The 24291-nt window shown below is 43.2% G+C and overlaps 2 protein-coding genes across 5 annotated transcripts in view; both read left to right on the forward strand.

Annotated features, from left to right (window-relative positions):
- The window catches only part of LOC121530725 (ankyrin repeat domain-containing protein 31), a 63242-nt gene extending 55945 nt beyond the window's left edge, over window positions 1–7297 (forward strand). For all 3 annotated transcript variants that reach the window (XM_041835919.2, XM_041835921.2, XM_041835920.2), the window contains 2 exons: window positions 2796–2952; window positions 6781–7297. In XM_041835919.2, the coding sequence (XP_041691853.2) occupies window positions 2796–2952; window positions 6781–6920 (297 nt within the window). In that variant the 3' untranslated portion in view covers window positions 6921–7297. The remainder of the gene's footprint in view (window positions 1–2795; window positions 2953–6780) is intronic.
- Window positions 7298–8781: 1484 nt separating this feature from the next.
- Window positions 8782–17386, forward strand: LOC121530726 (beta-1,3-galactosyl-O-glycosyl-glycoprotein beta-1,6-N-acetylglucosaminyltransferase 4-like). 2 transcript variants are annotated; one of them, XM_041835922.2, is made up of 7 exons: window positions 8782–8887; window positions 9480–9552; window positions 14309–14531; window positions 14672–14757; window positions 14938–15103; window positions 15330–15532; window positions 15947–17386. In XM_041835922.2, exons 3-7 carry the CDS (start codon window positions 14310–14312, stop codon window positions 16569–16571), a joined length of 1302 nt encoding a protein of 433 aa, XP_041691856.1. In that variant the 5' UTR covers window positions 8782–8887; window positions 9480–9552; window position 14309; the 3' UTR covers window positions 16572–17386. The 2 variants fall into 2 exon arrangements, with proteins under 2 accessions (XP_041691856.1, XP_041691857.1); XM_041835923.2 differs by lacking the exon at window positions 9480–9552 and having other exon boundaries at window positions 8784–8887.
- Window positions 17387–24291: the final 6905 nt, after the last annotated feature.

Below are 24291 nucleotides of genomic sequence, written 5' to 3' on the forward strand. Positions count from 1 at the left end.
GTTTAATAAACTGTAGAACTGTCATGGTCAACATGCTGACTCTGATCTGAATCTAGGGCTTCTCTGATGTCGTGGGCTTGTTGGTGCATTTTGGACCATAAAGCTGAATGCTGTCTTGGCCGAGGTTGTATGCTGCTCTGTGATACATTGAAAGAGGATTGCTCATTTATAATGGATTTATAAAGGGTTCATAGGATAGACATAACCATCTATAGATTTATAGTCACTTTATTATTGATTTCAGGGGTGGGGGGACAGCTAGATGATAGCTAGAGCACAGCTAGAGCACAGCTAGAGGACAGCTAGGGGACAGCTAGAGGACAGCTAGGGGACAGCTAGAGGACATCTAGGGGACAGCTAGGGGACAGCTAGAGGACAGCTAGGGGACAGCTAGAGGACAGCTAGAGGACATCTAGGGGACAGCTAGAGGACATCTAGGGGACAGCTAGAGGACAGCTAGAGGACAGCTAGGGGACAGCTAGAGGACAGCTAGAGGACATCTAGAGCAGTGGTTCCCAACCTTTTTTCCTTGGAGCCCCCCCTACTTGTATCTAAGAAAACTTTTTGTATCCGTTCTCGTGGAAATATTTATTTGACACAGAATCGGCTTGAAGGTCAGCAAGCTCATCTTCACAGCCGAGGTATTCCACGTCCTTGAGACTGCAAATGTAAGGGTCCATCACCCACGATTCCTTTGGTCGCTGGTTCTAATCCCCGAGCCGACTAGGTGAAAAATCTGTCGATGTGCCCTTGAGCAAGGCACTTAACCCTAATTGCTCCTGTAAGTCGCTCTGGATAAGAGCGTCTGCTAAATGACTAAAAATGTAAAATGTAAAATAAGTATTCGTCAACATCGGCAAAACTGGATTTAATTTCCTCCCGAAGCATGTTCATGTGCCGGGTAAACTCAGTTTGTTGTTGTGGCTAGATTGGTAGACATAAGAATGTCTTGTTTCAAGTCATCACCGTCAATATATTGCACATAAACGATGAGCATGGATTTGTCTGACACTGTTGTTGTTTCATCCAACTGAATGGCAAACGGGAACAAGCTTTTCGTGCAGCTGGTTTTGACAATCTCCAGCCATTTTTTCAATTCTGTCTTTGACAGTGTTGTCAGAGAGTGGGACGGTTCTCACTTTATCCACCACCTGTGGGACACACAGCCTCTCTACAATTTTCAGGCAGGCGGGTTTGATTAGCTGCTCTCCAATATTGTGCAGCTTTTTAGCCTGGGCAATTATTAGCGAACACTCAAATGACGCCTCCGTGGCTCTGTGTAAATCACTGCCTACTCTTTCAAATGCTTTTCTGATGTCTGTGGATCTTTTTGATAGTGACAACTGCTTCTTCCTCTCAGAAAAATCCTGACCTTCACCAATAGTCTCCTGGTGTTTTGTTTCCTGGTGTCGTTGCATTTTTGCTTGGCTTCATGCTGTCATTAGCTAGCTTCTCGCCACAAATGACACATTCTGGCCGAGTCCTGTCCTGTCCTTCAATAAAACCGAAGTAAAGATAACTCTCGAGATATAGCCTTACTTAATTTTTTGATGATGAGTCGTCCGCACTTTTAGGTTTCTTAGACATGTTGTTTTATTCATAAAATAGCGATGCTCTGACTGCAGGTAAAAGGAGCCGCTAGCTGAAACTGATTGAGCGCGGGTCATTGACGTGCACAATTTTTTTTACGGGAATTACCGCTTTTACGTTTCTCTACCATTATTAGTATTTTTTAGATTGGCCTTGGCATCCTCCCGAGTGGCGCAGTGGTCTAAGGATCGCAGTGCTAGCTGTGCCACTAGAGATCCTGGTTCGAATCCAGGCTCTGTCGTAGCCGGCTGCGTCCGGGAGACCCATGGGGCGAACGCACAATTGGCCCAGCGTCGTCCAGGGTAGGGGAGGGAATGGCCGGGAGGGATGTAGCTCAGTTGGTAGAGCATGGCGTTTGCAACGCCAGGGTTGTGGGTTCGATTCCCACGGGGGGCCAATATGAAAAATAAAAAAAAGAATGTATGCACTTACTAACTGTAAGTCGCTCTGGATAAGAGCATCTGCTAAATGACAAAAAATTAAAAAACTCAAAGCAAATGAGATCACCCCCCCCGGTGAACTCTGGGACCCCAGGTTGGGAACCACTGATCTAGAGGACAGCTAGGGTCTAAGAAGATACACCCACCACTTTGCACTCCTCATTCGTTAATAAAATTAAAAATTAAAACAATAGCTAAACAGGGAGAGCAAGAACACTTACACACACACGTTGGGCCTGCTGTGAGGCTGCAGAGGGTAAAGGCACGGATATGTTTACAATAGCTATGTAATGGTTATGGAAGATGGAAGGGCTTTATCCTGGATGGATGGATGGATGGTCATAGATTAGATAGTGTTAAGGGGGGGGGGTCTACTGTCAATCATTGGTTCAGGTAACCCACAGCAGCCTCTCTCTACATATATAATGCAATGGTTTACATCTATAAAACATTAATCCATTGTTGTTGCCTCCATTGGTTGTAGATTGATTTTGTCCCCCTGCTGTCTTGTCAGTGTGCCATGGTCACAGTGGCCTGGCTATATGCCACATTAAATGTGGTGGGAGCACGTACACACACACACACACACACACACACATAACGTACACACACACATACACACACACACACACACACACACACATACTCACATACACATTCATACATACAATACAAGATTAGAAAAAATAATATTATCTCCTAAATAGCATTACAGAGTATCTAATTCTTGGAATGGTTTGGAAACCCTTGTTGTTGTTTTGACAGGTGACGTACAGACACAGGTCTCTGTCTGGTTACTTACTGGGTCTAGTGGACATGACGGCCCCAGCAGCAGCATCACAGAAGCCTGCCGAATCCACACACCACGATGGCTCCTCTGCTCAGCCTCAGGACGTCCCAGCTGCAGGGGCACCTCTCTCAGGTCCGTCCGTTGATGCTTCTCCTATACAGCCTGCAATGTGACAGGTTGATTCTCCTATACAGCCTGCTATGTGACAGGTTGATTATCCTATACAGCCTGCTATGTGACAGGTTGATTCTCCATCAGCCTGCTATGACAGGGCCATACAGCCTGCTATGTGACAGGTTGATTCTCCTATACAGCCTGCTATGTGACAGGTTGATTCTCCTATACAGCCTGCTATGTGACAGGTTGATTCTCCTATACAGCCTGCTATGTGACAGGTTGATTCTCTATACAGCCTGCTATGTGACAGGTTGATTCTCCTATACAGCCTGCTATGTGACAGGTTGATTCTCCTATACAGCCTGCTATGTGACAGGTTGATTCTCCTATACAGCCTGCTATGTGACAGGTTGATTCTCCTATACAGCCTGCTATGTGACAGGTTGATTCTCCTATACAGCCTGCTATGTGACAGGTTGATTCTCCTATACAGCCTGCTATGTGACAGGTTGATTCTCCTATACAGCCTGCTATGTGACAGGTTGATTCTCCTATACAGCCTGCTATGTGACAGGTTGATTCTCCTATACAGCCTGCTATGTGACAGGTTGATTCTCCTATACAGCCTGCTATGTGACAGGTTGATTCTCCTATACAGCCTGCTATGTGACAGGTTGATTCTCCTATACAGCCTGCTATGTGACAGGTTGATTCTCCTATACAGCCTGCTATGTGACAGGTTGATTCTCCTATACAGCCTGCTATGTGACAGGTTGATTCTCCTATACAGCCTGCTATGTGACAGGTTGATTCTCCTATACAGCCTGCTATGTGACAGGTTGATTCTCCTATACAGCCTGCTATGTGACAGGTTGATTCTCCTATACAGCCTGCTATGTGACAGGTTGATTCTCCTATACAGCCTGCTATGTGACAGGTTGATTCTCCTATACAGCCTGCTATATGACAGGTTGATTCTCCTATACAGCCTGCTATGTGACAGGTTGATTCTCCTATACAGCCTGCTATGTGACAGGTTGATTCTCCTATACAGCCTGCTATGTGGCAGGTTGATTCTCCTATACAGCCTGCTATATGACAGGTTGATTCTCCTATACAGCCTGCTATGTGACAGGTTGATTCTCCTATACAGCCTGCTATGTGACAGGTTGATTCTCCTATACAGCCTGCTATATGACAGGTTGATTCTCCTATACAGCCTGCTATGTGACAGGTTGATTCTCCTATACAGCCTGCTATGTGACAGGTTGATTCTCCTATACAGCCTGCTATGTGGCAGGTTGATTCTCCTATACAGCCTGCTATGTGGCAGCCTGCTACGTGACAGGTTGATTCTCCTATACAGCCTGCTATGTGGCAGGTTGATTCTCCTATACAGCCTGCTATGTGACAGGTTGATTCTCCTATACAGCCTGCTATGTGACAGGTTGATTCTCCTATACAGCCTGCTATGTGACAGGTTGATTCTCCTATACAGCCTGCTATGTGGCAGGTTGATTCTCCTATACAGCCTGCTATGTGGCAGCCTGCTATGTGACAGGTTGATTCTCCTATACAGCCTGCTATGTGACAGGTTGATTCTCCTATACAGCCTGCTATGTGACAGGTTGATTCTCCTATACAGCCTGCTCTGTGACAGGTTGATTCTCCTATACAGCCTGCTATGTGGCAGGTTGATTCTCCTATACAGCCTGCTATGTGGCAGGTTGATTCTCCTATACAGCCTGCTATGTGACAGGTTGATTCTCCTATACAGCCTGCTATGTGGCAGGTTGATTCTCCTATACAGCCTGCTATGTGGCAGGTTGATTCTCCTATACAGCCTGCTATGTGACAGGTTGATTCTCCTATACAGCCTGCTATGTGACAGGTTGATTCTCCTATACAGCCTGCTATGTGGCAGATTGATTATCCTATACAGCCTGCTATGTGGCAGCCTGCTATGTGACAGGTTGATTCTCCTATACAGCCTGCTATGTGACAGGTTGATTCTCCTATACAGCCTGCTATGTGACAGGTTGATTCTCCTATACAGCCTGCTATGTGACAGGTTGATTCTCCTATACAGCCTGCTATGTGGCAGCCTGCTATGTGACAGGTTGATTCTCCTATACAGCCTGCTATGTGACAGGTTTATTCTCCTATACAGCCTGCTATGTGACAGGTTGATTCTCCTATACAGCCTGCTCTGTGACAGGTTGATTCTCCTATACAGCCTGCTCTGTGACAGGTTGATTCTCCTATACAGCCTGCTATGTGGCAGGTTGATTCTCCTATACAGCCTGCTATGTGACAGGTTGATTATCCTATACAGCCTGCTATGTGACAGGTTGATTCTCCTATACAGCCTGCTATGTGGCAGCCTGCTATGTGACAGGTTGATTCTCCTATACAGCCTGCTATGTGACAGGTTGATTCTCCTATACAGCCTGCTATGTGACAGGTTGATTCTCCTATACAGCCTGCTATGTGGCAGGTTGATTCTCCTATACAGCCTGCTATGTGACAGGTTGATTCTCCTATACAGCCTGCTATGTGACAGGTTGATTCTCCTATACAGCCTGCTATGTGACAGGTTGATTCTCCTATACAGCCTGCTATGTGACAGGTTGATTCTCCTATACAGCCTGCTATGTGACAGGTTGATTCTCCTATACAGCCTGCTCTGTGACAGGTTGATTCTCCTATACAGCCTGCTATGTGACAGGTTGATTCTCCTATACAGCCTGCTATGTGACAGGTTGATTCTCCTATACAGCCTGCTCTGTGACAGGTTGATTCTCCTATACAGCCTGCTATGTGGCAGGTTGATTCTCCTATACAGCCTGCTATGTGACAGGTTGATTATCCTATACAGCCTGCTATGTGACATGTTGATTCTCCTATACAGCCTGCTATGTAGCAGGTTGATTCTCCTATACAGCCTGCTCTGTGACAGGTTGATTCTCCTATACAGCCTGCTATGTGGCAGGTTGATTCTCCTATACAGCCTGCTATGTGGCAGCCTGCTATGTGACAGGTTGATTCTCCTATACAGCCTGCTATGTGACAGGTTGATTCTCCTATACAGCCTGCTATGTGACAGGTTGATTCTCCTATACAGCCTGCTATGTGACAGGTTGATTCTCCTATACAGCCTGCTATGTACGGATCCCCAGCCTGCTATGTGACAGGTTGATTCTCCTATACAGCCTGCTGTGTGACAGGTTGATTCTCCTATACAGCCTGCTATGTGACAGGTTGATTCTCCTATACAGCCTGCTATGTGACAGGTTGATTCTCCTATACAGCCTGCTATGTGACAGGTTGATTCTCCTATACAGCCTGCTGTGTGACAGGTTGATTCTCCTATACAGCCTGCTATGTGGCGGGCAAGAGGGATAGAGAGAACGAGAGTGGGGGAGGGAGGGAGAGAGAGGGGGGGGAGAGAGAGAGAGAGGGGGGGTGAGTGAGGGAAAGAGGAATGGAGAGAGGGAGGGAGGGAAAGGGGGATGGAGAGAGAGAGAGGGGGGAGGGAGGGAAAGAGGGATGAAGAGAGAGTGAGCAGTTCAAAAGATAGAGAGTGTGACCGCTGAATCATGTCTTCTATATTTCAATCATTAATAGGCTAGACTTTAGGTGCACCTGGGCTATAGTGCACCTGCTAAAGAAACACAGACACGCTATGGGAGTAGGATAAATATGTAAATGACCATTACACCATATGAATTTGACGGCTGGGAATGATTTATTGCTTAACTCTCACTGCAGAGTTGCAGATAGAGAATAAACATGAATGTAGAGAGTTTTGAATCAATTATGTTTTTGTCTCACTCTCTACAGAGTCATCGGCAGTACTCAGAAATATAATGCAAATCAAGTCGATCAGATTGATTGGTGATGAGGAGTTAGTGCCCCGTCATATAATGGACCGCTATTGGGACAGTCTCACTCAGACACACACTGACGACTGGCTGTTTTAAACTGACCGGAGAGACTGAAGACGGAACGTTATTCATGTTATAATTGTTACTGTATCAACGTTACTTGAACTCTGTTATCAGTGTTGTAATGGACTGCTACTGGGACAATCTCACTCAGACACACACTGGCAACTGGATGTTTTAAAATCAACCTTTTATCCCCCATGGAGAGACTGAAGACTAATATTAGTCATATTAATGTATGATTCACTGTTATCAATGTTATTATTCAAGATGTACAAGTGGGTGTTTTAGAATTAACTCTTTATCCCACAAAGAGAACTAGAGACTCCAGGGCTACTAATGTTATAATTAAGCAATAAGGCCTGAGGGGGTGTGGTATATGGCCAATATACCACGGCTAAGGCTATTCTTAACACGACGCAATGCGGAGTGCCTGGATCCAGCCCTTAGCCGTGGTATATTGGCCATATACCACAAACCACCGAGGTGCCTTATTGCTATTATAAACTGGTTACCAACGTAATTAGAGCATTAAAAATAAATGTTTTGTCATACCCGTGGTATACCACGGCTGTCAGCCAATCAGCATTCAGGGATCGAACCACCCAGTTTATAATAACTCTTATGTTACACTAATGTTATAATGTAATGTTTTAAAAACGACTGTTATTTGAACACTTATCAATGTTATGATTTATCGATATTCAAGCCTATCAAAGTTGTTCTATGATATCACCTTTTATAGGTTAATTTGTTCTTCTCACAATGTTTGTGTTTTTCTCCCAAGTGTTATTGTGAAGACTAATTGGTTATTGTGAAGCCTTATTGGTTACTGTGAAGACTAATTGGTTAATGTGACGACTAAATGGTTACTGTGAAGCCTAATTGGTTATTGTGAAGACTAATCGGTTAGTGTGAAGCCTAATTGGTTATTGTGAAAACGTATTGGTTATTGTGAAGACTAATTGGTTAATGTGCCGACTAATTGGTTATTGTGAAGCCTAATTGGTTATTGTGAAGACTAATCGGTTATTGTGAAGCCTAATTGGTTATTGTGAAAACGTATTGGTTATTGTGAAGCCTTATTGGTTATTGTGAAGACTAATTGGTTATTGTGATGACTAATTGGTTATTGTGAATCCTAATTAGTTATTGTGAAGACTAATAGTTTATTGTGAAGACTAATTGGTTATTGTGAAGACTAATTGGTTATTGTGAAGCCTAATTGGTTATTGTGAAGACTTATTGGTTATTGTGAAGCCTTATTGGTTATTGTGAAGACTAATTGGTTATTGTGACGACTAATTGGTTATTGTGAAGCCTTATTGGTTATTGTGAAGCCTAATTGGTTATTGTGAAGCCTTATTGGTTATTGTGAAGCCTAATTGGTTATTGTGAAGCCTTATTGGTTATTGTTTTTGTATAAAGTAAAGTTAATCCAAATGTGGAATAGGCTCTTTGTAATTACATTATTATTGGACCTGATTTAGACGTCCACAATGACAGCAAGTTTTATTTTCTTAAGTAAACCATAATTGGATATGATGTTGTTGTTAATTGACAGTAAAAAAATTAAAAATCTGTAAAGTGTTTAATAAAGAAAATTAAGTAATTATTGAATAAGAAAATTGTTGAATGTGTCTGTTTGCTTATTATTTATGAGTGGTGTCTGGTCTGCCTTAATTTGAAGCACCTGAGAAAGATGTGAAACATAAAACGTGATGTCATCATTTTTCCGTAGTTGGCCCGGTGTGTGTGTGAGTCACTCTGCTATGAGTTAGTACCAGCAGTGGGCGGAGAAGGACTTGTCTTTCGCTCGTGTCTCCGTGACTGCCTGCAGTGTGTGTGTGTGTCTTTCTCCCCCCCCCCCTCTCTCTCTCTCTTGCTCTCTGCCACACCTACCCTCCAAGCCATCGAGCGCCAGAGGTCCGGGGAGAGAGAGAGAGACAGACGGCACTCATGACTGCGCTGAATTTTCCGAATCAAGTTCCTTCACAAATGTGGTAAGTATTTTTCTGTGTCCTCTGCCTTTGTAAGTATTTGTTGTACTTTACAGCAATAGCCCGTGAGTGACAGATAATTTTTCACCCGGAGCAAACTAAGATCTCCTCTACAGCAGATGCTTTATTAAAAGTGTTATATACCAAAAGATGTATAATATTTTTTGACTGACAAAGTTTTTCGGTGAGGAGTGGGGATAATTTTTAACCACCTTCATTTCCACCTTATGCTGACTTTTTCCACTTTATCTTGTTTTTTTTAAATGATAAAACATTGATTACTACTAGCGCTGTGTAGGTTAGTCAGGTTTGTGATGAGCGTGCGTTTAGCTTACTGAATTATAGGCTAATGTGACTACATCCCTGTAATGAGAATGTATGTTCATATCTGTATTACTAGGTTATAATTAAAGATACACGTTACTGCTGTGTGCTTTAACTTATAATGTAATTCAATTACTTTTTTAGGACTTTAAACTTGTGAGTGTATAGTGTAGCGTACTCCGTGCCAAAACATGAAAACATTTAAGTTAAAAAAAGAAAGAGTAGAGTTACAGTTTGAATTTTTTATTTAAAACACTGTTTCTCTCTGTAGGCTGTCTAGTGAGACTTTGGAAAACTTTTTGATGGCATGTAATAGAAACTCAAAGGCGTCTTTAGCGTGCAAGGTATGTACCTTTCCTTTGATATGAATACTGGTCTATTTACCTGCTGTGTTTATTTAAATATTAGGCTGGCAGACTCCCCGGCTAACTCCACAGTTTGGGAACACAGTATATCTTGTTCCATGATAGTATGGTACATTAAAGGACATTTTTCCATGAGTGTGTGTGTGTCTGCACGTGCGCGAGTTGTTGCGTGGCACAGACCTGTTACATGAACACGACACCCCCCCATAAGAACAGGTTAACGCCTGTATGTTATCACACAGCTATTATAGATCATGTGACTGTAGAGAGAGGCCATAATGCCTGTATGTTATCACACAGCTAATGGTCATTTATCATTGTGTTATTGTCTTGTCTCCTCTCTGCAGAATGAAAATAAGATGTCTCACACAGCTAATAGTCATTTATGTCATGTTATCGCCCTCTCTCTGCAGAATGAAAACAATACGCTTAAAGGTGCACTATGCAGAAATCGCTCCGGAATTTCCTGGTGGCTAAAATTAGAATAGTTAGCCTAATTTCAGTTTATGTGACAAAACAAGCATGTTAGTATAGTGTAGAGATTCATTGTACCATCTAAACCGCTGTGAAATATATTTTCCATAACCAAAAATATTGTACTTTCAGCTGTTTGAAGCTGGTGTACAAAACCGAAAGTAAAAGCTGCTAGTCCCCTGTAGCTCAGTTGGTAGAGCGTGGCGCTTGCAACGCCAGGGTTGTGGGTTCGATTCCCACGGGGGGCCGGTATGAAAATGTATGTACTCACTAACTGTAAGTCGCTCAGGATAAGAGCGTCTTGCTAAATGACTAAAATGTAAAATGAAACTTAGGAACGTAAACATAAAGCTGGTGCTCATTGACAGATCTATAACTCATATTTCTATGTGAATTTGGTCGGGTCGCCCAATTAGTTACATATTGCAGCTTTAAAGAGTAACGTTCATGAAATAAATAAAAAATAAATCATTGAAAACCAGATGTTTTAGGTTTAGTTATAGTGAAACACGTGAATTCTGGTCTTCATTTTGACAGTTCGTTGCAAAACTTATACATTTTTGTTTTTGAGTAGTAAATCTAGCTCTTGTTGCCCATAGCCATCAGTTCTCAAATGGGTGGTGGGAGAATTTCCAAAATCCTGGTAAAAAATAAATACAAAATAAAATATTTTGTCCCTCAAAATCATTCTAATAAGATTAACCTTAAAAATCGAAATGAAAATTATTCAAATCTAAAAGTTACAATTCAACTACAGAGCGCCCTTAGAATGTGGGAAAAGGCCGCACTTGACCATTGCACTTGAATCATTCCCCCGGAGAATGGCTAAGCCACTACCGTATGAAACCACACACTATTGCAGAGACTTTGATATTACCGGCCGCAATTGATATGGTAAAAACAATGTGTGGGGAGGCAGAGGCACAGAAATTCACATCAATACCTTTGTCAGATCATACTTTGAAACTAAGAATTGATGCTATAGCTAGCAATCCAGAGGAAACTGACTGAATGACTCAAAAACTTCCCACCTTATGTTCTCCAAATGGACGTTAGCTGTGTGGGCCGAGATGCCCATGCATTGACTTTAGTTCGCTACATGTCGGGAGATGCTATTCACGAGGACATATTGTTCTGTCTCACGATTCCCGAGCATGAAACAGCACAGGGGTATGTTCAGTGTGCTGTGTTGCTATATTGACGAAAAACAGATTCCATGGGATCGAATGGTGGGCTTTTGCACAGATGGGGCTCCATCTATCATAGGAGGCCTCTGCACTCTTCCATATGGGCAAATTGTATGATACACCCACTGAGCTGTAATGGATTCACTGAGAGCAACTGGTGGCAAAAGAGCTGAGCGCAGAACTCTGAGATATGCAGCAGGTAACTTCAATTGTAAACTACATTGCGCACGCCTGTTCGCAAAACTGTGGCGATATGGGATCAGAGCATGACTTCTATTTCACACCGAGGTGGTTATCGAGGGGAAGTGTTGGAAATATTTTTTGAATTGAGATAGGAACTGTCATTCACAATGGATGTAAAAAACAGACTTTGTTGACTTTCTGTGTAATGAAAAGAAAATGTGTCTCCTTGCCTATGTAACAGACATATTTGGGAAACTGAACGCAAGCATGCAGGGGAAATACAAAAAAATTCCACAGATGAGTGACCGAATCAGCGAAATCCGTTTGACTGTGATCCTGGCTCAGTTGACATCCCGGTAAGTGAAATCGACCATCTGGTCGAGCTGTCACGTGGCCAAATGCTGCAGACAACGCATTCACGGGTCACTATGGAGGAATTTCGGTTCCTGACTCAGAGGGAATACTGTGCCGTCTCCCTCCGAGCATTAAAACGAATGGTACGCTGATTCAGTGCTCTCATCTGCATTAAAAACAAATATCGATCCAGGTTGGATGTGACAGGAGAGATGAGGTGCGCACTGTCGACCACACCCCCTGACTTTGTGAAGCTCCGACGTGACATGCATCAAGCCACACACACATCTCATTAGTGGTGGTGAGATAAGATACATGATGTCAGACTAATTTGCAGTTGACTGTCAAAGCCCCACATTAAAAGAGTATGTGATGGTGAGTTGAGAATACAATCAAAAATACTGTCAGAATGTTTTGCAATTGACTGCCATAGCCCCAATTCAAAAAGTAAACATAGGCTGTTAATTACATACTTTTTTTTCACATGGTTGGGGTTGCCAGAATTTTCAGATATCAAAATGGGGTCGTAAGGCAAAAAAGTTTGGGAACCCCAGGCCTAGTGCTTCAACTCTACCATTGAAATCGTGATGTAGGCACCTTGAGAAGGCCTCTACGTCATCTCAAGGGAGCGGTTCAGTATGAAATACACTCCCTTCTAGACAGTGGTGTAAAGTACTTAAGTAAAAATACTTTAAAGTACCTCTTAAGTAGTTTTTAGGGGTATCTGTACTTTACTATTTATATTTTTGACAACTTTTACTTCACTACATTCCTAAATAAAATAGTGTACTTTTTACTCCATACATTTTCCCTGACACCCAAAAGTACTCGTTGCATTTTGAATGCTTAGCAGGACAGGAAAATGGTCGAATTCACACACTTATCAAGAGAACACCCCTGGTCCTCCCTACTGCCTCTGATTTGATGGACTCACTAAACACACATGCTTCCTTTGTAAATGATGTCTGAGTGTTCGAGGGTGCCCCTGGCTATCTGTAAATTTAAAAAACAAGAAAATGGTGCAGTCTGGTTTGCTTAGTACAAGGAATTAGAAATTATTTATACTTTTACTGTGATATTTAAGTATATTTTAGCAATTACATTTACTTTTGATACTTAAGTATATTTAAAACCAAATACTTATAGACTTTTACTCAAGTAGTATTTTCCTGGGTGACTTTCACTTTTACTTGAGTCACCTCTGATCTGATGGACTCACTAAACACACATGCTTTGTTTGTAAATTATGTCTGAGTGTTGGTGTGTGCCCCTGGCTAACTGTAAATTAAAAACAAAAAAATGGTGCCGTCTGGTTTGCTTAATATAAGGAATTAGAAATGATTTATACTTTTACTTTTGATACTTAAGTATATTTGTATTAAGGTATCTTTACATTTACTCAAGGACGACAATTGGGTACTTTTTCCACCGCTGCTTCTAGATGTGCTGGGTGGTATCACCTCAAGGCATACTGTAAAAGCAGGTGACAGCGTGCCTTATTTGGTCTTGGTAAGTGGAGTGTGCCGATATATATTTGCATGATGCTTCCTTGACTAGACTACTGACGTTACACAAAATTCAAAAGGCAGTAGGCGAAGGCACATTTCCGCATTTGACCAAATTCAACGTTTTTTGCTTACTGTTTCATACACATCTATGTGGTTTTACGAAGAAGAAAAAAAAACATGTAGGCTATGAGGATTGTACGTTTATATTCTTAGCTACATCCGTCCTAACAAGAAATCGATGACAACGGTGGTCATGTTAACTCGTATTTCTTTCCCAACCGCTATGGTTGATTGGGGCGCAGCTCGCTAACAGTTGGCTCGTAGGTCAGTGGTTGTGCGTTTGAATCCCACATGAGGCAGATATAATTTTTTCACCAAATCCTTTATTTACAATATACATCCCGTGCCCACACGCTTATAATTCTGAAAAGTGAAAGGCTACCCTTGTAGTAGTTGTAGGTTTTTATACAGGACCCAAAACCAATCTGTGAGTTAATTTGACCATTGGGAAAAGAGCTACTGTGTAAATACTGCAATGTGGGTTGGATTGAATTGAGCCCCTAATCTTAATTTTCAAGGTGATGATTGCACTTTTCTTCCCAACACAAAAGCGCATGAAATGTTAAGAGTCCACATTTCAAATCGTTTTTGGAGCATCCCATGGGGGATTAGAATTTACGCTGCAAGTGGCAATAGATGTCAGGAACGCGCAGCCTAACGCTGTGAGCCAACTGTCCAAGGCAGTATTTTCTTGCGATGGACATTATTTTATTATCAGAGCGTGCCAGTAGACTTCTGGTAAGTACGTTTACCCACTCCCAAAATGTATATTTATGAGCAATTCCCACCCACAACTTCACACCTGAATGCATTTTTTATTTATTTTTTACATTTGAAAGCGTTGGGCAAAGGCTGAGATTGGGGTTGAGAGTTAACCGAACAACGTGTTGTTATTAAAGTTATGTTAATACTCTTATGTCTGTTACAGTGCATTGTTCATTGAGACTGTTCGTGTTTCTTCTTCTGCAGAATGAAAATAAGATGTGTCCTGTTACATAAATTGAGACAGAGGTGCTTCCTGTTGTCCCTGGTCCTGCTGGTGGTGTGTCTGCTGAAGCTGGTCTATGTTAAAGTAACGGTGAGGAACAGCTTCTACATCGAGCCCTATGGAATCACAGACAGCTCCTCACAGAACCCCAACCACCAGTACAACATCAACTGCACCGCCATCTACCAACTGGACCCTGTGGAGGTAGATTGATACATTGAATTTATTTGACAATTTAAATATGTAAAAAAAAAAAAAAATCTATCTATATACATTTAAAAATAACTATAAAGGATAAGACAGTAAAGTAATTGACTTTTTCCCTTACGATCCTTTTGTCAAAGGTAGGGAAGTCATTGGAGATCAGACGCAAAGTCATTGTGGACTTGGAGGATGACAGCATTGTGTCTTTGACCTCGGACTGTCAGAGGTACTTGTGCTTTCTATACGGTACTTTGTAACTTGCCTCGTTATCTATAGTGACTGTGATTGTTTTTTAATGTTGTGAGTATTTTGTATTGGGTTTTTCTATGGCTGTAAGGATGACAACCTCATTTCCCCTTGGGGGTTTATAAAGTACTATCTCATCTCTCATTTCATCTAATCTCAGGTACATCGAGACAAGAGGATATGACATCATCCCGGTGTCGGAAGAGGAGCGGAGGTTCCCGCTGGCGTACTCCCTGGTGGTGCATAAGAACGCTGCCATGGTGGAGAGGATCTTCAGGGCCACCTACGTCCCTCACAACCTCTACTGCATCCACTATGACCAGAAGGTAGGGCCGGCAGCCAGGTAGCCTAGAGGTTAGAGGGGCAGGCTCGCTACCGGAAGGTTGCCGGTTTGAATCCTGGACCGGGTAGGAAAGAAATCTGAGTGGATTTGTGCTGACTACTTGAGGGTTGTTAGTGATGTACGTGCATGCGTATATTGGAGGGGTTAGGTACAGCTGCAGAAACATTTCTGTCTCATATGGACTATTATTAATAATCGTCTCCTTCTAGTCCTCTCAGAGCTTCATAGCAGCCATGAGGAACCTGGCTCACTGCTTCCCCAACCTCTTCCTAGCCTCCAAGCTGGAGTCTGTGCAGTACGCCCACATCACACGGCTCAACGCCGACCTCAACTGCCTCAACGACCTGTTAGAAAGGTCAGAGGTCAAGTGGAAGTATGTCATCAACCTCTGCGGCCAGGACTTCCCCCTCAGGTAAGAAAACAACACTTTTACAGATTGTTTTACTCATAGTGTAATTGTTTTTTATAATGTTTTATTGTCACATACACCGGATAGTTGCAGTGAAATGTGTTGTTTTACAGGGTCAGCCATAGTAGTACGGTGCCCCTGGAGCCAATTAAGGTTAAGTGCCTTGCTCAAGGGCACATCGACAGATTATAGTCCTAGTCCTTATCTGTAGTCTTTTAAAAATCGTATTTATAGTCATATACTCCTGAAATGGCCCACCTATAGCACTAGCTTCTCTGGTCAGTAGTATATACAGTAGGTCAGTAGTATATAGGGGGAATAGGGGGTTATTTTGGACACAGCCATAGTCTTTATCTGTAAAGTCTTGAAAAGCACTGTACAAATTAAATGTATGCTAATGATTATTATTATCATTAGGTCGAACGGTGAGCTGGTGTCGGAGCTGCAGGCGCTGAATGGTGCCAACATGCTGGAGACCTCCCGTCCCAGTGAGCTGAAGAAACAGCGCTTCCGTTTCCAGCACCAGCTGAAGGATGTGCCCTACGAGTACCGCCGCTTACCTGTCCGAACCACACACGCCAAGGCACCGCCGCCGCACGACATCGAGATGTTCATCGGTAGCGCCTACTTCGTTTTGTCCCGTGACTTTGTCCGTTACGTCGGAACCAGCCGGGTGGCGAGGGACTTCCTGGAATGGTCAGCTGACACGTACTCCCCGGACGAACACTTCTGGGCGACGTTGACGAGAATCCCCGGTGTACCGGGAGAGATCTCCCGGTCTGCCCCAGATGTGACAGACTTGAAGAGTAAGACACGTCTGGTGAAGTGGAATTATCTGGAAGGGTCTCTGTACCCTCCCTGCACTGGGACTCACATGAGGAGTGTCTGTATCTATGGGGCTGCAGAGCTGCGATGGTTGCTGAACTATGGCCACTGGTTTGCTAACAAGTTTGACCCCAAAGTGGACCCGGTGCTTATCAACTGCTTGGAGGAGAAATTGGAAGAGAAACGTAGACGATGGGAAAACACGGTGCAGAATTGAAAAGGAAAAACGACTGTAAATGAAATTGGATGGGAGAATCATTTCATTTGTGGGTTTATTTGGAAGATTAACCAGCCTGCAGATGAGGTACTTTGCTCCACTAGCAACTAACTGCAAGGAATAAGTCCGATTCTGCAGTGGCAGGATATTCTTGTTTTACAAAAAAATGTTTTTATGTCTACTGAATACTAGTTCAAACTAGTTGAACCTGACTGTTTTTCAATTGAAAATGAAGTGTTGAAGTTCAGTTGAACTGTTCGAATGAAAGGCTTCGCCCAACTGTTTTTTAACGATGTCCAAGATGGACGTTTTAGAGGATAGTGAAACAAGACGATCGATGGCCTAAATATCTACACTACTAGTTCTGTTAAGGATATCGCAAAGAACTTGTTACGGTAATGTCACATGTTGCAATAACACCTAATGGAATGTCTCATATTGATACCAGATCCAATGAGAAAGGAATTTAGATTGAATTGACAGTCATTTTTGTTATTCTCTGAGATTCTTTCACGCGGGTAAAAATGCTAAACTCTTTACCAAACCAACAATACCAAAGACACTAAACTGTAACAAAACGGCACATCAAAACTGGATGTCAGGTTTTTATACGTTTTCATGGAAACACTTTTTTTTGTATTAGTATTTTAGTATTTACGATTAGTATTTTAGTATTTAGGATTAGTATTTTAGTATTTATCATCAAGATGATAGTATATATTTGTAGAGAGGGGAGTTTGATACAGCAGTAACGCAACAAGGTTGATATCTCTAATTATGAATGATTTATTTCTTAATAAAACTATCACTCTGAATAGTTTCTTAAGGGATGATTCATGAAGTGGTTTTACTTGGTCAGTATAAAACCTGTGTATCTTGTTCCCTACCCTAGCCCACTGTCTATCCACAAGAAGGCTTATGCTAAGGCCTATATAGTACCTGAAGGTTAGGAATTTTAATATGATAAGTAGGCTTTGTACTGTATTGGGGGTAAGTTCAGTGTTGTGTTTTTGGGGTAGACACACTGTTATACGCTGGTGTTCCCCTCCCACTACCTGCTGCTCCATCTACCTGTACTTGTTGATACAAACTGACGTTTTTAATCTCCTCTACGACGAGTCCACAGCCCAGAGCTCTAAAGACTTGAGGACTCTGCAGCGCTAATATATTATACATCAACTGTGCATTGGCCGAGCGGGCGGAGACCAGCCACTATAGGTCAGGCTGCCTAGTCTCTGGTCCACACTCTGACTCAGGCCCTGACACAGTCCTCAGAGTGCTGCCAGGAAGGAGGGAGGGAGGAGATGGAGGAAGGAGAGGGAAGGAGGAGATGAGGATGGAGAGAGGGAAGGATGGAGGGGGGGGGGAAGGAGGGAGGGGGGATAGAGAGAAGGAGAGGAGGGAGCCTCTCCTACTACTGACAGCCAAGAAAGTAATGTCTCCCCTCCGCCCTCCACCCTGCAGCTTTAAACAGATGACACAACTCAGCAGCTGCTGGTGCTGTTACCAAGCCAATGCTGATGCAGTCGGAAATGTGATCGTTTGTGATGCTATGAAGCTTGTGAATTTTAATGTGCCAGGTTACCACAACAAATGATGTAGCAGATAGCAGGACAGGTTGTTGGTTTGTGTTGCAGACAGGGCCGGCTGGTTGGCCGGCTGGTGCTAAGCTCCACTGTGTCAATCAGGTGTCGTCTTTCATAGTGGGACTCTTAGCCTGCGTCCCAAAAAGCCCCCTTTTCCCTATACAGTTCCCCCATAGGGCTCTGGTCAAAAGTAGTGCACTATATAGGGGATAGGGTGCCATTTGGGACGTAACCTTAATGGAGTGATGGTAGAGAGGGTGTCAAATGGACATAATTTCTACACACAGTGCACAGTGACAGAGCTAGTTATTCAACTGTTGTTAAGGCCATTTGGGCTTTCATGGTTATAGAAATAATTATTTAATAATGGACCAATTTTGAGTTCCAATAATGTAATATATAGTATTTCACCTGATGTGTAACCAACCATGTTATTAATGGGCTGCAATTAAAACGGCTACCTGCTACATTATTTGTTGTGTGTGACAGCTGAATATTACTATTATTACTACTAATCACAGGAGGCTGCTGAGGGGAGGACGGCTCATAGTAATGGCTGGAATGGAGTGAATGGAATGGGATAAAACACATGGAAACCATGGAAACCATGCATTTGATGAGTTCGATACCATTCCATCTATTCCGTTCCAGCCATTACTATGAACCCGACCTTCCCAATTAAGGTGCCACCAACCTCCTGTCCTACTAACACACAGTAATACAGACAAGCACTGTATCTGCTTCTAAATGATCGTACTATAGTGCAGTCTCTCTGATCTCCCAGCAGTGTCTCTGATCTCCCTGCAGTCTCTCTGATCTCCCTTCAGTCTCTGTGGCAGGTGTTAAACTGAACATTAACATTACAGTAGAGTATTGATTAATGTGCACACACACACACACACACACACGTAAAGGCAAGCGCACACGCACACACACACACACACAGGTGCCCAGATAAGCCGTACATTGGAGTATTGATTAATGAGGAGTCACAGGTCGTTAAAAGGTCTCTAATTGGCCCCCAGGCGATCACCAGACAGGAAACAGCTGGAGTGAAGCTCACTGATTGGTCTGATAATGGGGGGATTCCCCTAATTTCTCTAATGTAAAGGTCCATGAGCCAGAAAAACATCCTGTGCAGACCATAGGAGTTGGCAAAACAGCACAAACAAATCTGGGACCAGGCTACCATAAAATATTTGAGCTGTAGCTAGTTTACCAAGGTGACGGTAGAACCAGCACAAAAGAACGGTTGCCGTTAACAACAGAGACAACACCTTTAAGCTGTTTCAGGTGCAGCAGGTGTCAAATGCATAGACAGAGAGAGAGGGAGGAGCGAGAGAGGTGTCATGCATAGGAAGAGAAAGAAAAAGAGAGGAGAGGTGGCATCACAGCCCGTCTAAGACAGGTATTTTGCCCATTGAACGTCAGCTCCTGACAATGACCTCAATTCATCCTTGTTCTACAGCATTTAGGGTTGTTGAGGACGGGTGAAATGAACATGAAACCTCCTCCCCTGCTCTCTGTCTGTCTGCAGGTACACACACATAATGGACAATAAGCATCATTATCTTTCCCCTCTGCTGGTATGTTGGACCTGGCCCAAGTTGAGTTTTGTTTTTCCTCTTCTCTCCTTATGACAGACTGGCTCTCCTTATGACAGACTGGCTCTCTTCCTGACAGACTGGCTCTCCTTATGACAGACTGGCTCTCTTCCTGACAGACTGGCTCTCTTCCTGACAGACTGGCTCTCTTTATGACAGACTGGCTCTCCTTATGACAGACTGGCTCTCTTCCTGACAGACTGGCTCTCTTTATGACAGACTGGCTCTCTTTATGACAGACTGGCTTTCCTTATGACAGACTGGCTCTCCTTATGACAGACTGGCTCTCTTCCTGACAGACTGGCTCTCTTCATGACAGACTGGCTCTCCTTATGACAGACTGGCTCTCCAACTACTGAGGTGCTGTGTCATCATGACTACTTTTTGACCATCAGAGCCTTCAGGGTGGTTTTTATCAGTGGCTTTGTCTGTTTGTGTGGTACAAATTAAAGGCGGGGAGTACGACCTCGCTCACCCCATTCACTAATGACTTGCCTGATTTAATCGACTAGACTGTGGCTCACAGTTCCAAGATTGTTTGTCACAAGAAGAGGGATGAAAAACGTTCTGTCCTACAGCGCCTTCGGAAAGTTTTCAGACCCCTTGACTTTTTACACATTTTGTTACGTTACAGCCTTATTCTAAAATTGATTAAATATTTTTTTCCCCTCATCAATCTACACACAATACCCCATAATGACAAAGCAAAACACTGTATTTTGAAATGTTTGCAAATGTGACCGACCGGCTCGATTCAAAATTTGAAATTGTGTTTTTTACATCGGATAAAAGTAGAGACTAGTAGAGCTAGAAAGTGGTATATCATACACTACAGTTGAGGAACAATGTGAAAGTAATTCTGCTTTGAAAGTTAATAAACTTGTAACCTCACTTTTGAGAAAATGGCTTTTGAATGTTTTGGTACCTACTGGAGAGCTCTTCTTTGTCTACACCCATTCAGCATCGTTCACACCCTCTTAAACTTTAGCCCCACCAATCTCTTTAAGGGTTCATCCGAGCGTTCTGTCCTAACAACAGCAGTCAAGCACCCAAGCTAACTGGCTAATGTTGGCAAGCTTGCTAGCTACTTCCAGACACAAATGAGGGAACAGCTCACTCTGACCATTTTACTCGCCCTAGCAGAGCTGGTTAGGCTGTTTTCATACACGTAACGTTAGCTAGTGAGCCAGCTAGCTAACAGTACACTTTAACTTGAAATGAAAACGACTTTCTGACCAAATTAGCTAGCTAGACTATCTTACCCGTATACATGGATGGACGCTTCTCCCTCTCTGTCACGGATGCCATGGTTGCCCTTAATTTGAAGATATAATCCGGAGACCGGTGTTTTCTCCATCTCCTTAGCTATCATACTCTAATTCCACTGATTTCAAAACTCGGTCCTCCAGAAAGTGCAGTTCTACTACGCAATATATATTTTTTTAAAGCAGCTTTAGACAGGATTACCTACACAAACGGAGCAGCTCAAATAGACAGAAGCGTGCTACATGGCAGACCAATCCGAACTCATCTCTCAGCATGTCCAGCCCACTCATTATCTCAGCCAATAATGGCTAGCGGGGAAGGTTGCTGCCTTTTCTGTGGCGAAACCAGCTAGGCACGTAATGTTACAATTTTATTCGTATTTATAGATGGCATACACGTTTGTTATTAAGGCACATGAAAGTTCACATGTTCCAGAAGGCATTTCTGCCAAAAAACGCATTTTGATTTTAAAAAAAGTTTACGTTCAAATGGCTCTCATGTGAAGTAGTGACGCGCGACATACCCCTAGTTTCCTGAAACGAGTCACAAAAAAACGAGTTACATAAGTATTCAGACCCTTTACTCAGTACTTTGTTGAAGCACCTTTGGCAGCGATTACAGCCTCGTCTTCTTGGTATGACGCTACAAGCTTGGCACACCTGTATTTGGGGGAATTCTCCCATTCTTCTCTGCAGATCCTCTCAAGCTCTGTCAGGTTGGATGGGGAGTGTCGCTGCACAGCTATTTTCAGTTCTCTCCAGAGATGTTAGATCGGGTTCAAGTCCGGGCTCTGGCTGGGCCACTCAAGGACATTCAGAGACTTGTCCCGGAGCCACTCCTGCGTTGTCTTGGCTGTGTGCTTAGGGTCGTTGTCCTGTTGGAAGGTGAACCTTCGCCCCCAGTCTGAGGTCCTGAGCGCTCTGGAGCAGGTTTTCATTAAGGATCTCTCTGTACTTTGCTCCGTTCATCTTTCCCTCGACCTGACTAGTTTCCCAGTCCCAGCCGCTGAAAAACATCCCCACAGCATGATGCTGCCACCACCATGCTTCACCGTAGGGATGGTGCCAGGTTTCCTCCAGATGTGACGCTTGGCATTCAGGCCAAAGAGTTCAATTATTGGTTTCATCAGACCAGAGAATCTTGGTTCTCATGGTCTGAGAGTCCTTTCGGTGCCTTTTGGCAAACTCCAAGCGGGCTGTCATGTGCCTTTTACTGAGGAGTGGCTTCCGTCTGGCCATTCAACCATAAAGGCCTGATTGGTGGAGTGCTGCAAAGATGGTTGTCCTTCTGGAAGGTTCTTCCATCTCCACAGAGGAACTCTGGAGCTCTGTCAGAGTGGCTATCGGGTTCTTGGTCACCTCCCTGACCAAGGCCCTTCTCCCCCGATTGCTCAGTTTGGCCGGGCGGCCAGCTCTAGGAAGAGTCTTGGTGGTTCCAAACTTCTTCCATTTAAGAATGCTGGAGGCCACTGTGTTCTTGGGGTACCCTTCCTCAGATCTGTGCCTCAACACAATCCTGTCTCTGAGCTCTACGGATAATTCCTTCGACCTCATAGCTTGGTTTTTGCTCTGACATGCACTGTCAACTGTGGGACCTTATATAGACAGGTGTGTGCCTTTCCAAATCATGTCCAATCAACTGAATTTACCACAGGTGGACTCCAATCAAGTTGTAGAAACATCTCAAGGATGATCAATGGAAACAGGATGCACCTAAGCTCAATTTCAAGTCTCATAGCAAAGGGTCTGAATACTTATGTAAATAAGGTATTTCTGTTTTTAATGTTTAATACATTTGCAAAAAAATCTGTAGATTGATGAGAATTTTTATTTATTTAATCAATTTTAGAATAAGGCTGTAACGTAACAAAATGTGGAAAAAGGGAAGGGGTCTGAATACTTTCCGAATGCGCTGTATTCTGTTCTGACCAGACAGAAGCCCCACCAGAGGACCTATTCTGTTCTGACCAGTCTGTTGCTGTTTTTATATTAATATATTTAATATGAAGTTGGAACGCATTTTATAACAAATGTGAACTGTGATACAGAATTAGCATCTGATCCGGTCATAGGGCCGGGCCACATGTTAAGACGAGGTCGGTCTGAACGCGGTTTGACTGAGTGGACCCCAATCTCATTTGTCATTCATTCAGGGAGCTGGGGGAGATCCACTGAAATTAGTAGCAGTATTGTGAGAAGAGGATCCACAGTAAAGCCCTGTCGCTTTCTTGTGCTCTCCAAGGAGTGAAGATCACTGTCATAGTATGTTTACCATGGCATTGTTTAATAATCAATTCTGTTTGGCTAAAGTGTGCATTATGTTTCAACCACTTACTTGAGGTCCTCCACATAGTACTGGGTAGAGTAGGTGAATGGACTCTCCAGCCCATAATAGGTACTGAGTTGGAGATAGATAATCCCTGTGATGCGGCTTCTTTCAGTTTGATCCAATCAGTGTGTTCATGTAATCAGTGTCTTAATGTAATCAGTGTCTTAATGTAATCAGTGTCTTAATGTAATCAGTATCTTAATGCAATCTGGAGGAAGGGGATGCTACTGGTCATATGAGAGCCATTATACTGGCTTTAATAGGGACAGCGTGAGCTCAGGAGTTATGGGTTACCTCTCAAATGCTGCCTCCCAAATGGCACCCTATTCCCTAGATAGTGCACTAATTCTGACGAAGGTATATAGGGCTCTGGTCAAAAGTAGTGCACTATATAGGGAATAGGGTACCATTTGGAATGCTGCGCACAAAGTGGTTTTAAATGCAGGGCTTGAGGAGAGGGAAACTAACAACAGTTTTTAACATTTCAACCCTACATTTCAACGTCAGATTCTGTAACCAAGTCAAAATCTAACCAGTAGACGACAGTGGTAATCAATCTGTCGATCCTGATTTCACCAAATTGTGTAGCAGCTGAAGAGATTTTTTGACACCCGTATGACAACGGCCATAGAAGTTGACAAGACAACCAACACTGATATTAAACACTTGAAAAGTTCCTGTCTGCCCTCCCTTCTGAATGTCATGATGTCACCAGTCCGGGGGACAGGGGGGACGGGGGGGCGGGACATTACATCTGGTCCTTGAGGAGGACAGGACATTTAGTTCACATCTTGCTGACTTGTTTGTACTGTCTCAATATGACTCTTTTAAGAAGACAGAGGCTACATCCAAAATGGAACCCTATATTCCCCAATAGTGTGCACCGTATAAGGAATAGTGTGCCATTTCAGAAGTGTCCAGAGGGTGTGAGATCTG

This window comes from Coregonus clupeaformis, chromosome 18, assembly GCF_020615455.1.
Source record: "Coregonus clupeaformis isolate EN_2021a chromosome 18, ASM2061545v1, whole genome shotgun sequence".
Classification (NCBI taxonomy): domain Eukaryota; kingdom Metazoa; phylum Chordata; class Actinopteri; order Salmoniformes; family Salmonidae; genus Coregonus; species Coregonus clupeaformis.

Excerpts from the sequence above, each read along its gene's own strand:
- LOC121530726 (XM_041835922.2), top strand. The coding sequence starts at position 14,310 with ATGAAAATAAGATGTGTCCTGTTACATAAATTGAGACAGAGGTGCTTC. Across the intron at positions 14,532-14,671 it reads ACCAACTGGACCCTGTGGAG|GTAGGGAAGTCATTGGAGAT; the intron begins GTAGATTGATAC and ends CTTTTGTCAAAG. Across the intron at positions 15,104-15,329 it reads GCATCCACTATGACCAGAAG|TCCTCTCAGAGCTTCATAGC; the intron begins GTAGGGCCGGCA and ends GTCTCCTTCTAG.